Here is a 15,762-nt window from a genome sequence, read left to right as displayed (position 1 = left end):
CTGGGCACAAAAAAAGGCTGTGGGAAGGTGACTTCCGGGATCAATGGAAAGCAGTACACTAAAATATACCGAGCATGCACCCACATTGCAGTAAGCGCTCACGTGCTGCCTTTCTAAACATTGGGAAAACTAAATAAAGAACTCACCAAGCACCCACCCCAGCAGACTTTTGAGCCTACTGCGCTGATTCCCCGAACACACTAATGCAAAGCAGTGAAGCTTTATTGCTTTCAAAATTAAGGGTTTCGCCTGAATCCTATACTGCTCCTATACCATACCCTCGGATCAAACAAGGGCCTACCTTACCACATGCTCCTGGTTTTCTGCTCTCAAACCCAACAAGAGCTCATCCCTTTTTCTTTCACCATAATCTTCAACTTTTAGGTGGGCACTTGCTCAGCATTTTATGGTAGTGAGATTTGGAGCAACTTCATAGATTCAGCCTGACAGCAAATATGGGAACACAAACAGGCACTATATGTACTCGTCTCAGGAGAAAGATGCACGAAAAACTCCAATACCGTTTTTTGGAAATTTCTAATGAGAAAATCACATTCATTATTGATAGCAGAAGCTTTTTTTGCACTTGCACCTGCAAGCTCAACTGGACATCATTTGCTCATACAAAATTTCTGGAAATTATGTAAAACTTTTTTAATGAGATATTGCGAAGTTCTGCAACCTTATCCCACGGTTCTAACAAACTTCATTAAATCTATTCGGCTGTGGAATTGCCCGTAGATGCCATAAAATAGAAGATGTCTGTAACCGTGTCCTATTTTTTTGTAGCGGTGGTGCCACTGGCATTTTACGACAGTTTCGTGCAACAGCAAGCCTCCTCGACAAATGCCAGAGATTAGCGGCTCTGGGCTTCCAGAAAAAATTAACCAAAAAAAATTAACAAGGACGATTTTATTTTTTTAAGAATAGGGGGAGATTTGGTGTATCTCACGTAAATGTATTGCCATAGCAAGCAGGCAAACATAATTACTAATAAAAATTAAAATAAAAAACAATTATCACAAGCAACAGACTAAAATATTTTGTTAGCTGTCCGTCACCTTCGAGGCGCGATGGAAGCTGGTCAATGATTATGATTATCAGTTCTACCGCAAAGTCTGCATCCTTAGGTAAATCGCTAAGGAACCCCCTTCCAGAGCAGGGTCCCACGACTGAGCTGGCTGAATAACACTGGTCCCAACAGCCAACTTCAAATGTCGTACGAGGACATTGCAATGCCAACTTCATTTTTGAGGCACCATTGAACCATTCACGACGCATGGCATGGTTCGGGCATGGTTCACTTCTTCTTACAAAAACTCTTGCCAATGAAAGTGGATATTTCTAAAGTCTAAAACTAGATGACTGACGCGTGACCGAGAAAAGCCACCTGGTCCTGGTATTGAACCAGGGACCTCTCTATTTCCAGTGGAGCGCTATGTTTGGGATCTGTGTTTGTCTTTTGTCCTCCTTGTTCCCCTTCTCCAGGGATTACTATCGTCACTCTTGTCCAGCTCGCTCGCACCTTTGCACTAACGGCATTATCATGTAAAGCCCGCATCCTAAGCCTTCCGACCTGAACACCGGACTTTTCCATGGGAGCAGGGAGACGGAGACTCCCGAGAGGTGGTCGCACGGTCGTCCTCTGGCTCGGACTGCTCGACGTAGCCTCGTTCGGGGCAGCGGCTCTTTTTCGCTTTGTTGTCTCTGTTCTCGTGTTCCTCTTTAACGGCACTATCACTGAAAAACAGAAGAAAAAAGAATTAGGGTGTTTAGTAGAAGAACACACAATGTTTTATGAGGCCACATTTGACTTCAACACATGGCTTGCATCTGTCATTATTGCACCATGCTGTCGTTCTTGTTGAGAAAAAAACTACTTCAATGGTACCAAATGCACTGCTGAAGGTGCATGCTTAGCAACGAGGCCACCAGAATAGCAGCGGATATAACGTTGATGCAAGCCACGTGTAAGTAGTGGCGATCTGCAAGAAATCTTGACAGGACATGGCTGCTTGTGGGTGACGATAGTTGACGGGTGCATTGCGGTAGAAATCTCGGAATGTATTGTGGAAGACGTCTGTATGTCATACGCCACAATGCCTTCCTTGTCAGGGAATAAGAATTAATCTGAGACACGAGGGTAATTTTGATTTAAGTGCAATATTCGCACTATTGAACCACTGCATTGGTTTAGAAAGAACACCTTGATTTTGCAAGAACTAAAAAGGAATTCAACAATGCCAAGAGTGACCAACAAAAATATCAAAGAGCACTAAAAATGCGCAAGAATCGAAAACAAACGAGGCATTGTTAAAAAAGTTCACTGTTTGCAACCACGCGTTAAGAAACAAAATGATTGCCAAGTAGCCTATGTGTAGACTGTAGACTTTCTGGTTTCAGCCAGAAAATCCCAGTAGACACTTCTCTGTGTCACAAATGCAAAATCGTCTAAAGGTCAATTTAACAACGTCGGTTTTCTGCAGGGAAGATTAATCTCTTAGCGCGCTCCTCTTTTAAACCGTGTAGGGACAAAGTAAAATTATAGAGGGGATATAGGAAAGAAAGAGGCAGGCAAAAGTGTTACGTGTGAAGTGTATGTCAGTCTTTGAAACCAAAGAACACTGATTTCTGGAAATGTTTTCTCTAAGCGAGGATTGTTCTTGTTGAAACCCTTCCTTCTTAGACATTCGTCGCGTGCATAACTTTACTTAGGACAAACCAACCTGAAGGACAACGGCATGAGAGCTAAGTAAGTTAGTCACAGTATCTGTTTCAAGGGCAACTCCACTTAATTTTTGTTTGAAAGAACAATGCAGTCCTCTTCAGTATTACCAAGACCACACGTCAAATATTACAATCTATAGTTCTGTTTAAATGTTTTTGGCAAACTTTGCAAAGCACCAACTTGCCGAGATCGACTGACTCTAGCAGGCGAATCGAGGTGCAACACACAGTGCAGTCAAGGCTATGGCGATGGCGGAGCCTACATTGAGCTAATTGTCATCACCATTGCCCCTTTTTGTTTGCTTTTAATTCTCCGGACAAGCGTAATGGGTGACGTCAGCAATGTTTCCTTTTAGGGCTCAGCGGTGTCTATGTGATTGGCGTAACGTGCCTGCACAGCGCACTTCTTGGGAACCGTCCAGCCGTCCTGCAGTTACCATCGTCTCCCGCGTCACAATTGCCGTCGTTCTCATTATTTGTGATCACTGTCTCTCGGAGTTTCGCTCACACTATATGCACAGACTGATGCCACAGTTGTACAGACGTCGTCAAAATTCGTAGACACCCAAATATGGTGAAGAGTGCAATGCAGATCACACTTGCGCCTGGCCACATCCGCCCCAAAGGTGGCCCGCCGGCCGTTGTATAGAGGTTCATGTGACATCTTGTACCACTGATAGCCATGTTTTTGGCGGCCTGAGGCCAATGCTGCCAGGCAGAACTGAAGTTTTGTTTTCAATTTCTGCTCATGTTTAATGCAAGATTTAACAATATATATCCTATTTTTTGCTAAGCAAGTTACGTAGTGCCTTTTATTAGTGCTTTTTAATGTGAAATCACTCATTATCCCGAAATTTTCATAATTGAGCAGAGTTGTCCTTTCAGAGCTGGGCGAGTGTTCAAAACTACACTTGTGGTTCGTATCGGTTAAATGTCGTAAAAGAATAGCGAGACTAGCTTGCCTCCCTCGTTGTGGAAGCATTTTGTTCCAGAACAATTAAATTTTAATCATCAGAAGGGTAGCAGGATACGAAGAAAACCAAATGCTCCGGATGATGACGTTAAAGAGTGCTCAAACCAAGGAGGATAGAAGCGTAGGAGAGGGCATGACGACAGCCGTGTAGCTTCCACAAGCCATGCTCCCTCGACGCCTCACCTCTTTCTCATTTTCCTCCTTACTCTCCTTACTTACCACGCCAACGTGACCACATCACGTGACCGTAGCTAGCCTTCGTCTAGCTATGGGGTACTAGAATACACCACAGACTAGCCTTCAATCTGATAAAACCTACCGAACGGAGCGCGCGCAAGCCTGCAAGGAGTCCTTCTACAATCAACCGTCCATCTCACACATGACATGTCACGCGCACCTATAGCCAGAGAGATCTACAATCACGTTGGCCACAACATCGTTTAAACTTTTTATGACTAGGCTTCACCAATATTGCACCGTGCCCTCTCCTAGTACTTCTAACCTCCTTGGCTCAAACTCTGGCCCGTGTTTAGACGCATTGTTTAGACAAGTACTGTCGCATTTTAAGCGTGAAGTGTTATAAGTGTGCATACAAATTCTGACTTACATTTAAACTCTTCGTTTTTCATTAGTTCTTATTTTTCACCGATAATCACCGTTTTTAGCGTCCGTACAAAACGAACCGCTGATATACACCGATTAAAAGAAATAACCACCGAAAGACACCGGAAAAATTAAGGTCTACCTACTATGTGTCATGCTTAAGACGAAATTGTCATACCCTGCCTCGGCCGGTCTTTTCATTGCCCTAACCGAGAGGCCGTCAGCGACCTCCGTTTCTCCACAGCTCGATTCGTTCGAATCCGAAGACTGTTCCTCGAAAGAACGTTCGTCTCCGGACAAAGCCTGGCGTAGTCCTAGTTGTAGTGTCTCCTTCTTCTCAAGCTGAAATGGGCAACCATCAGATCACACACGTCTGCGGTTGAAATTTACCAGAGTTAAGGGAGAGGTTGACATAAACACAAAGACAGAACCCCCACGCATGCTTTGTTTACGGAGCTCTGTTGCGTTCCTTTTTCTTTCTGATCGTCTGCTACTACCAACAACCGTCTGCTACTGCCAGCATAGTGTTTACGTTTGAGTGAGATCAAGAGACAGAACTTTGGGACATACCTTCGCACGCTCATTCGCTGTCAGTGGACGTTTGAGTGACTCCAAGTGATCAATCTGCCGCAATTTCTTGCGACAGCGCTTGATTTGTTGATAATCGATGAGCGTCGCCATCTGCATCTGCGCCAAGTTGCTTGCAAACAGTGATTCACACGTTTTCTCTCTGTTTCTGACTAGCTTTACTTCTTGCTTGATTAAGCTAACTTTAAATAAATCACGTATAATATATTTGAAAGTTTCAACTTAGTTTCAATTAGGTTATATTTGTATGTGCCATTGGTGCCATGTCACTGACACAAACATGAAACAACATAAACCTGATCGTGAGTGAAACGCAAGCTCCTTGTGAAACGAGAAGGGAGCTTGTGTAATTTAGTGATTTAGTATCCAAGACAATCCAAGCACATGCTTCACTTCGTTCTCGTTTCTGTCAGTTCCTTTGGTTGCCTCGGTTCCTTCATACTTCGGCGGCGTGCTACCGTCTTGTCAGCGAGGTAACTAGCTCTCTCTGTAATCTTGAACGTGTTAACTAGAGCAGTAAGAAGGAGTTACGACGTTAGCAGCCAAATCGGAACGTCCTTTGCGATAAAACGTCGCGGAACACTGGCACGGTTGCTAATTTGCAGCCCGTAGTAAACCGTTATAATGCTGATTAGCTGATTTTATACTCCGTTTCATAGATAGCGAACACCTTAGAGCACTTCAGTGTTATTGTTTTATTTACACATGCTCTCGTACGAACGAGATGCTAGACCACGCGCTCGCTTCTTAGGATTTTGTTGGAGCAGTCTAGAAAGTGCAATACAAACGAAACATGGTGAACAAAACAACGATTTTCCGTGCAATTTACGCGAAAAATGGTTGTTTGGTTTTTTCGCGTAGGCACATTTATACAGGGAGCAGAAGCGTAGGCAGATTGGCACTGGGAGCATACGGAAAGACGCCAAGTGAGGGAGTACAGAGGGACATGAACTAGTTATAGAGGCAGTTAGTAAGTTGAAAAAGTTGAAATTTTAACAAAGGTTGACCGAAATGGATGATACGCGGTTGGCACGGTAGGTATTCAAGTATTTATTCATGAAAATTTCAAACACAAAATGGACAAACCGAACCCGAAAGCTTACATTTAAATACCACTGAAGAGTGAGCAGACTACTTCAGTGGAAAAGGGAGTTAAAAAGGCAGAAAGAAAAATTTGAGAGGTTAGAATGCAGGAATAATCTGCTCTAACAATGTACAGGACACAAAAACAAGACATAAGAAAGGAAAATCTGTTTGAAAATTCACGGGGAAGTTCTTTACTGTGTATAAGAATGGTAACTTGAGCAAGTTAATGATGCATTACAACAAAAAAGAAAACTGAAAAAATTAGGCGAAACACGAGTAAGAGGAATGTACACGACAAGCACTGTCGTGTACATTCTTCTGTCTTGCCCTTCATCTAATTTTTGCACTTTCTTTAGTTGTTTTGTACTGTTTGGGGTGAGAACGGGAGTTTTGAGAACGGGGGGGCTTGCGCGAACTACAGGGGGCGCTTCTCTAGCTATTATCGTCATCGTCTGTTACGTCGCGGGTAGGACCAATGATCTCTATGTCTATTTGCTGGATCGCGTTTGACCAGCTCCGCCTATGGACGGGAATGCGGCCACGGTCGGCCATCTTTTTGGTGGAGTTATATTATCTCTAGCCATCATAGTGATATGGTGAACACCGCAATGGCGGCAGGGTGCAGTAGCCGTAGATCTAATACACTACCGTGGGTGATATTTCGTGCTTGATTGAGGTTGTTCGACGAAACATTGTTGAAACCCGGCATGAATGGTAGCCTCATCTTTGAGGACCCGGCGAAATTTCTACAAAAGTGCAGCACCGGGAGAAAGCAGTGCAGCTCCCATCGAAAGCAGACGCCGGTACGGAGTCTGCTTTCGATGCGACTGTCGATGCATGCTGTGCTGCTTTTCTCCGGTGCTGCAATTTTGTGACTTTCACCGGGCCCTCAAAGATAGGGCTACTGTTCACGCCGGGTTTCAAAAATATATTTCGTCAAACAATTCGGACAAAATAAAACTGAAAAAGGAATGTCTCATCAAATTGAAAATAGGAAAGCGAAAGTCTAGAACCTCTTGTGTGTGTAGTAAACAATTCAGTGAAACCAACTCTGGGTATCTTGTTGGTTCCAGGGTGTTCTGTAAGTGCTGGTAGCTCTTACAAGTTCCAAGTTGATTCCATTTCGAATTTTGTAAGCCAGTAAACAAACATTTTCTCAAAATAACTGGCAGGAAGAAGTGGCGGCTGGCTTCCGGAGTCGTTTAAAGTAAACCCCTACTTATTCACCCGATCGACACGAAACGTGTAAGATCACATCGCGATCGAAGTCTTTAGTAAGTCGGTAACACCAGCGTCCCAAAAAATGAGGTATACACCTGCAATGAATTACTACTGTTCGTATATTTAATTTTGCGGATCCAAATGCGCATATGCGTGATGCGCTTCTCAGCGAGTGATTTTAAATTTGTCAACAATTCCAAGTAAAAACTGGATAGAACAGATCAGTCTACTAATTGATTTGATTGAAGCCGTCCAAAATCATTCTCTTAGATTTATATTTTCGAATTACCATTGGACAGCCAGCGTTAGCACTAATTATGAAGTCTAATCTTTCTCGCCCTGAATTATCAACTCGTACAAAAGTAGCCCATCTAAGTTTGTTTCATAGAATTTATTTCACTAATGAGACGCTGCATAATAAGCTAATTATACCTCCTCTTTACGTTTCACCTAGACTTGATCATCAACGCGAAGTTGGCATCCCATATGCTCACACCAACGTCTTTCACCATTCCTTCATACCGTCTACATCCTTTGACTGGAACCACCTGGCTGCTCCCGTAGTCTCGATCATAGATCACAACCTTTTTAAAAAAGCCTTGGAACATAATTTTTTCTAATCTACACTGATTGTATTTCCTGTGTATCTGTGTGTGTTTTCTCAATATCTCATGCAACCACTTCCCCCTCTAATGCTCACGCCCTGAGGGTAAAATAAATAAATAAATCACCTGAATTTGCCGGGCCATGTCCGATAATTTAAAAATTTATGAAAATTCCTGCTTTCCTTTTGAGCAGAAGTCGCGACGTGACAAACTTATTTGCCACGTATTCGATGTGCGAGGAGCTAAGTGTCAGTTGCTGACTAGCCTTGCTGGCCAGCAACTGTCGAGTCACACTTGGAGAGAAGCATCGGTATCGGCAAGCTCAATGTAGCTAAAGCATGTGTGCGGCGCTTTGCAAGACATTAGTGCACGCATGCACAGCTGAGAAAACAGCACGTAATTTACTATGGTGATTGCAAAACCCTTTTCTAGAGCAGCCACCACAGATACGAAAAACAAGAATCGCAAAGGCTGTGCCTGTGAATAGCCTTGAAGCACACCGCGCAGGCTGTAATATGAAACTCTAGGCTTGTTTTTCAACATTTCAAAGTTTTTTTAATACAAGAAAGCAACTTCGGGGCACTGTTATTCATTAGAAAGATCACTCACAAAACAGTCATACATGTTTCTTTATTAAATTAGCCGTTTTTAATCGACATGGATGTGAACTAACATAGCCACTCTGTGCTTTGACATAGAGCGTCGTCTGCCTGCATCCTACCAGCTCCGTCACGAGAGGGCGCCTGCGATGTGGCGCCACTTAAATATCTCGTCGCCAATAGGGCTAGATTTCAGGAGACAGACACATTATGTGCTGCCTGCCATAAGGCCCGCTTCAGACAGGGCAACTTTCTCAGCAATAGGGGTTGTTGGGTTGTTCTCTAGCTTTCTCTAGATCGACACGAATTGCTGAGATCGGGGGGGGCTAAGCTCAACATGGAGAGATCAGTGCGAATTCTCCGCTGAACTCGCCGCCCGCCAAGATTGATCGGCGCTGTGCATGACGATGTGCGCCGTCGCTCTCTAGGTCGTGATGTCACAACGGAGAGTCTGAGGTGGTCAAAGAGCGCCTTTTCTTAAACTTGCGGCGAAATTCTGTGACGCCATTGTGGGGTGACAGAAGCCGCCTAGGATGGGAAAAGCTTGCCGGCTCCAACCTTGGAGCCAGCAAGCTTTTTGCACGGGATAAGGGAGAAGCATTCAAAATGGCAGCGTTTTTGTTTGTGTTTTGCCGTCGGCGTACATACCAGCGCGTGTGACATGGACGGTGTTGATTTTCAACAACACTATCGCCTCTTGAAAAAGGTGGTAAGGTGGCTGTGTGTTGAACTGCATGGCAATCCGGGCTTGAGACGATGGAGCCGTGCAAGAACCATTGTTCCCGTTGGGAATCCTACAAGCAAATGTGTTTTTACGGCAATCTGCAGCAGGAACACAATTTATCATTTCCTACAGGCTTTGATAATTATTGTGATCATTTGCTGCACTGTATAGATGCAAGAAAAACAGACTCAATAGAATTTAAACTAAAACAGAGGATAAAAAAAGCAAATTGTTGTGTGTATGTTTATATAGCCGGAAGTTAGTGTGGTACAACCGTTAGCCTGGGGCCTTTAACGTGCACCATGCAGTAGTGATACACGACCGCACGCAGGTATGATGCTCATCCAGATCAAAACGGGCAGGGCCCAGGAGCCCTGGGTTCTGCAGCGCGAGCTTTCGCACCACGTGACTGGGCCCCCGATCCCCCTGGAGGATAAAAGAAAAACGAACATACATGAAGGGTGCAGACCAACGACTGTGTAAATTCTTTCTTATTTCCCCCCCCCCCTCCCCCATCGTATTTTGAAAAATTATTGTGGCTTTGTGGGGGGGGGGGGGGGGAAGTTGAGAAAGAAATTACACAGTTATTAGTCTGCATCATTCATGTACGTTGTTTTTCCTCATACTCTGTAATAGTTTAAATTTTATCAAGTGCATTTTTCCTGCATTTATGCAGCGCTGCAAACCATCACAATATCTAACCAACTAGCCCATATCCAAGCTTTATTTTTATGATTAGCATCCATGCTGTTACTGATTTTTATTTGTCATTTACAATTTAAATCAAATTAAACCCTTCACTGTGGAGCATAGGGGCAAACTGGAGCTATGCTGGGGAACTCGCCGCTGCAGGGGGAGGGGGAAACTAGCCAAAGCGGACTCATAAGAAGCTCCTCCCCTTCCCCGTTATGTCAGATCGGAGAGATTCTCATCGAAGTCGAGCTTAGCCCCCCGAATTCGGCTCGAAACAAGCGAGCGATTCGGAGCAATTCGACGATGTTTGAAGCGGCGGCAGGCCAATCAGGGATACAATATTTTTGCGTGATAACCCGTGCCAGTGATGATGCAACTAAAGGCTTGGTTCTGGTTTGAAATCGATTGTTTTTTAAAAATAGACCATTTCAAAAAGACGAGTTAGTATTCTCAACACCATTTAAATGTTTAAAAACATGTTTATAGCACGTAACTGTGCGTCTAAAGAGTGCAATAGAAATAAAATTTAATGATGATGATAGCAAATTGCAGCAATCGATTGCTGCGTGTGAACGCGGGCGGCCCTTGTTGCTGGTGTTGCGACGTCAAGTTGCTGGGAGAAATTGCCCCGTCTGAAGCGGGCCCTAGTACCACTTAGAAGGACAAGGCCTGTAATCACTAGTAGGTCCCCTCAGCACTGCCTAGGTAGCACAGATTAACGCCATAATCTGCTACATCGTCGGCTAAAAAAAATTGGGGTGTGTGTATGTTTATGCAGCCTAGAACTTGATCTGCCTCAATGAGCGATGAGTCTCCCATCTGTGGATGATAAATTTCGCCAGTGCAGTACAACCGTTAGCCTGGGGTCTTTAATGTGCATCACGCAGTGGTGATACACAACCACACGCCGGTATGATGCTCATCCAAATTGATATGGGCAGGGGTGGGGGTTGAACCCAGGATTCTGGGTTCTGCAGCGCGAGCTTTTGCTCCACGTGCTCCGCGCTGGTGTGTGCTAGCCCTCTTTGCCACCGATTCCGCCATTGTCGGCTCTATTGCCTGCTTCAGTGGTTATGCTCAAAATGAGCTCACATTAATAGGCTGCTAAGATTGGCAATCTTGATGGTTTCGCATGAGCTCACATTACTAGGCTGCTAAGACGGACAATGTAAATGTTGTTGCATGCAAGTGCTAGTGAACTGTGGAAGCTTGCTATCAGCTCATGCTCAGCAGTCGCGCACACAGCTGTGCTGGCCAGTGATTTCGACGCAATTGTGACGTGGCTCAAACTCTCGTCAAGCTTTGGCCTGTTTGCGTCTTGGGGCGGGTCGGGGATCTACTAACCAAACGTCATGCGCAGGCCTTGTCTTTGAAGTGGTATTGGAGGGCAAGATATTAAAGCACTTGGTTTTGAAGTACAAAGGGCTTCGCCCTGCCCTCCCTGAAGGGGTAACAGATTTTGCCAGGGCCCTGGGTTTCGCTAGTGACGTTGAAAGGATGGAAAAGAAGAGGATTACAGTAACAAAAAAGCAATTAGAAGATCAGTGGAAATTATCTAGGGAAAATTGAATGATGCACAACTAACTAGCACAGGTGGGGACAAGCGGGACAGAGGAAAATTGGAACTCCCTTCCGCGTGGCTCTGGCCCAAAGTCTCGACCCTGTCCACCGGTGGGTCCGGTGCTAGGGTAATGCAACTAGGTTTGAACAGAGGAAAATCGGCGACTCCCTCGCCGGGGAGAAAAGGCGGGGGGTGATGTTTTTTAGTTCTTTCCTCTGATCCCCCGAAGGTCATCCTGGTGATATCCCGCACTGCCTGGTGATAGTTAGCAGGAGAAAATTGGCTTAGAAGGGCGGGAGGAATCATATGTTTGTCTTTTTAGACTTAGGCTAGGTGGCGCAAGCTACCGCGCGTTACAAAGGGTATAGCCAGTAGCGGCCATCCATCCATCCATTACTTTTTTCAGACAGACCTTGGCAAAACTCACTCATGAGTGCACTCACTCACCTCACTCACACTTGCCTATTGAGGCATGAGGTGAGGTTGAGTGAGTTCACAAGCCTCGAAACATCATGAGTGAGTTTGAGTGAGGGCTGCTTGAGTTCGTGAGTTCATGAGTATGTTGAGTTCATGAGTACGTTGAGTTCATGAGTGTGTTGAGTTCACGAGTTTGGTGAGTTCATGAGTTGCTTGGGTAGCAGCAAAAATGGGTGAAATGCGAGGTTTTATAGAGTTTCAGCAGCCTTTCATGGGTGATGCACGAAAGCACCCAATGTCAAACACCTCCCTTTTTGCCCTGCTTTTAAAAACCCACGTTTCAGAAGTTTATGACGCAAATCCCCATGTCAGGTGGCTGGGTCCTCAACGTGATGGCGAGACATTCTGCTTTCGACTGAAAGACAAAGTGTGCATGTGAGGTTATGTAACGTAATCACGCCGCACCCGGTACTCAAGTAAAAAAATAAATGGGTAAAGCTTTTCGTTTTTCAGGCGGGCGCTATACACATTCACGTCTTGCCACTTTAATAAGTGAAAAAAATAACAGTCACTTGCAAAACCCTTAAAGCGCGGGAAATTGATTCATGGCTTACGGCTACAGAACCCTGACGGAACGTCTTGGCAACGAACCGTGAACTCCCCTGTTTGTAGGGCCCACTTAGTCGGAGGTTCGTGAACGTGCTGAATTCAAAGAGCAATTGTTTCTGACATACCATTGTTTAGTTTTTGACGGTGCAGGCGATCCTTTGCGATATCAAGATCGCCCATCATTTCACCCCGTCCGAGCTTGTTTACATTGCCCCGGGTACGGCGATGCACCATACGATCGCGCGCTACACAGGACGGCAAAGTGACGGAACAGAATAAGCTCGAAACCCTGAAGTGTTTCGAGCGATTCGTGCGAGGGTACACCACAATCGTGGCCAAACTCTGAAAAAGGCCCATTATCTGTTGAATGTTACTTACCAAACTCACCTAGCCACATCAAATTATTCTTGGCGAAAATTAATCAGCTTTCTGTCACTCCGACGAATCACGAACTGTAATTTTCGGCTTCTCGTCGAACGCCACTCTCTTGCAACCCCCCTTTTCTTTTCTTTTTTCAACCACTAAGATCTTTTGTTCTGTTTTAATCGACATACGGCAATCATTACCTGAGCAGGAAGTTAAATACTTATTGCCGTGCCAGAGAAAAGAAAAGAAAAAAGTCTCGAAATGTTCTAGCATTTTATGACTTTCAAATGACTTAATTAATTTTGTTTTCAATCAATATTTCGAAGAAGACACTGAATGTCCAAGGAATAGACCTTTTCCAAAATCGACGTGCCCCTGGCGGCAAGCCTGCTCGCAGTGCATTCTGAGTACCAGTCGGCTACTGAGCTCCAGATTCGATGGGCTGTTCAATTCAGTTCTCGGGCCAAAAATTTATGCGCTGGGACGTCTACGAGGTGCCCATGCAAGGAAGGCAGTGAAATTCTACATACACAGCCCACACTTTAGGTACAGTCTCACAAAATTGTTATCATTAACATATAAGTCTAGGTTGAAACAGTGTCACTCTGTACTGGGGCCAGCTGTACTGGGGCCAACATTAGATCAAAGTCAGTTGACAAGCTACTTAGAATGCCTGGCGCCCTAGCGTGGCGTGTCCGCTTGGTGGGACTCGCTACGCTATTAGCTCGCCTTATTGACTGAAGCACTCGAGTTGGCGGAAAGTGATTTTATTGTGGTTTTTATGGTAAACATAAAGCTTGTGCAAAAAGTATGTCGTTCACAAACTATCCTTCTTCGTTGCCTGTGGAGGCGTTGCCGCTTGTGGCGCTAGGAATGCTATCCACCCGTACCCGCTCGCGTGCAGCTGTTGCAGAGGAGAAGCGTTTTCCACTCTTCCAGGGAGCTTGTCTACTAAGAGATCTAAGAGCGTTAATGTGCATAGTGTTGCAGGCAGAGATTTTCGGGAAGTGGTCGTCTAGTGACCCTTTTTAACCCGAATGGGTTATTCAGAGGGACGTTTGTAGTGCCACTCGTATCATTGCCCAGCAGTACACAAATTGCTTGGGGCACCGGTGGAGAGTGCCTGATGCCCGTGCAATAACGTCTTTCCATTTCCAGGGGCGTCATGTACCAGCAGGAGAGGCACCGGGGAAGAGGGAGAGGAGGCAGGGGCAGGGGCAGAGGCCGGGGTTCGGGATGGAGGGGGGCAGGTGAGCTTTCCAATCCCTCCTCTTCGTTTCTTTCTGGGGTTTCTAGGGTTGGGGTTGTGCGCCCCCCTGAAAGGAGACGTGGGAGACAGCAGGCCGACAAAACAAGTATTTTGTCCTACAAGGGCCTTTTGTCTGTGTCTGTCTGGCCACTCTAGTTGTTGACTGAAAAACAGAAACAAATTTTGGACCTTTCCTTTTTGCACAATTAAGGTTCATGTTGTGATGAGAAGAACTCCCAAGAACAAACTGCAAAGCAAAAAGTGTGAACCTAATAACCCACGCCCTGCGTTTCAGTGACTGAAGCGTGCGCGCCTCGCAATCTTTTCAGGGTTTTCCAAGTGTTGTTTATTTTGAGCATAGAGCACTGCAAAAAGCTTGCAGTGCTCACCAAACTTATGTTGAACAGACAAATTGTGTTCTTTTTTTTTTCATTGTAGCGCTGTCCTGGCGACAGCCAGGCAACGGTTTTGCGACGTAGCACTCGGCAAACCGCTCCAAAGTGCTACGTCAGGGATCGGTTGTTTAGCTTCCCCTGGGATAGTGCTGCCATGCGGAAACTCAGCTCGCCTGTCCTGTATATACTCTTTGTTTATTTACTTAACATACTGCCAGACGTGAAGCCTTTGCAGGTTATAAGTAGGTGCAGAGGCTTAGGAAGTCTTTTGTGTGAGAAGGGGATCGAGATACCTGCTAAGCCACGCGTTTCACTTGGTTTCAGGATAACGTTTGGTGCCATATCCTAATGCACACGCACGTACACACAGTTTTGTTTTTTGTGTTTCTTTGTTGGGAAAGGGGGTGCAGACGCTGGGTGGACTTGCACACTTTCGGGCCTTCATTTTTCTGGTTCTGAATTTCTAACCTTGCCACCTAAATGGGCTTTTTTTTTTTTTTTTTTTTCCTTTGAGCGATAGCACGACATTGTTACTAACATATCGCAAGAAAAAAAAAGAAACAACTTGCTTGACTGTTTTACAGGGGACTGCGCCTCTTGTTTCTGCTGACAGAGAAAACTCAAGCCTACCACGCCCCCCCCTTCTTTCCCCCTCCCCCGCTTTCGGAGCTCTTGAGTGGGTGGTGTCACTTGAAATCGAACACTCATTCCAGCGTGGGCATTTTGATTTGCCTAAAAAATTATATAACATAGCCGCATTTTCGCAAAAAACAAAGCCACTTTTTGAAATTTTTTAGAAAAATTATTTTTTGCTACAAAACTTTTGAAGTGGAGCAAGATGAAATGCTACATTTAGACTGCTTGATGTTTGTACCCACTTGTGTCGGTTGTTATAATTGGGTAAAAACGAAAACACTCACAATAAGTTTTCTTCTGAATATGTTATGCTTGGGCTATTTTTACAGCGGAGCTGTTAAAAAGGACACATGCAAAGGAAAAATGCATTTTTTTAAGCAGCTTAGACGGAAAAAGGATGTCATAAAACGATTTTACAATGAAGAAAAAAAATTTTTAGAGCTATATTTGCGGTGCTATACGAATTTGTAGTTGGCGCCCGTGGGCGCCGCGGAAAAGGGGCCCTTATTTATCACGTGGTGCTTGCGCTCTTTCGGAAGCTTCCTATGGCCTCTAAAAGTAACTTATTCATCTTTGTCTGAAGTATAACAAAAAGCTAAGACTAATAAGTAACTTTTAGAGCCCGAAAGAAGCTCCTGAAAAAGTGTAAAGAGACGTGATAGACCTGTGCGCCGGTCAGATGACGGCGGCGGTGCCCAAGCAGACGAACT

The 15,762-nt window shown here is 44.9% G+C and overlaps 2 protein-coding genes across 3 annotated transcripts in view; one reads left to right on the top strand and one right to left on the bottom strand.

Moving 5' to 3' along the window:
* Nucleotides 1-5,128, bottom strand: part of LOC8035754 (F-box/WD repeat-containing protein 7) — a 32,158-nt gene extending 27,030 nt beyond the window's left edge. Inside the window, exons 1-3 of one of the 2 annotated variants that reach the window (XM_040207761.3) lie at nucleotides 4,874-5,128; nucleotides 4,482-4,645; nucleotides 1,577-1,740 (exon numbers count right to left, since the gene is read on the bottom strand). In XM_040207761.3, the coding sequence (XP_040063695.2) occupies nucleotides 1,577-1,740; nucleotides 4,482-4,645; nucleotides 4,874-4,990 (445 nt within the window). In that variant the 5' untranslated portion in view covers nucleotides 4,991-5,128. The remainder of the gene's footprint in view (nucleotides 1-1,576; nucleotides 1,741-4,481; nucleotides 4,646-4,873) is intronic. The other variant, XM_040500039.2, reaches the window with a different exon arrangement.
* Nucleotides 5,129-5,167: 39 nt separating this feature from the next.
* Nucleotides 5,168-15,762, top strand: part of LOC115311560 (ATP-dependent DNA/RNA helicase DHX36) — a 93,520-nt gene continuing 82,925 nt past the window's right edge. Inside the window, exons 1-2 of the mRNA XM_040207760.3 lie at nucleotides 5,168-5,364; nucleotides 13,931-14,022. Coding sequence (XP_040063694.2) covers nucleotides 5,276-5,364; nucleotides 13,931-14,022 — 181 coding nt within the window. The 5' untranslated portion in view covers nucleotides 5,168-5,275. The remainder of the gene's footprint in view (nucleotides 5,365-13,930; nucleotides 14,023-15,762) is intronic.

This window comes from Ixodes scapularis, unplaced genomic scaffold, assembly GCF_016920785.2.
Source record: "Ixodes scapularis isolate PalLabHiFi unplaced genomic scaffold, ASM1692078v2 PGA_scaffold1__304_contigs__length_218370807, whole genome shotgun sequence".
Classification (NCBI taxonomy): domain Eukaryota; kingdom Metazoa; phylum Arthropoda; class Arachnida; order Ixodida; family Ixodidae; genus Ixodes; species Ixodes scapularis.
This window is presented reverse-complemented; position numbering and strand designations above follow the sequence as displayed.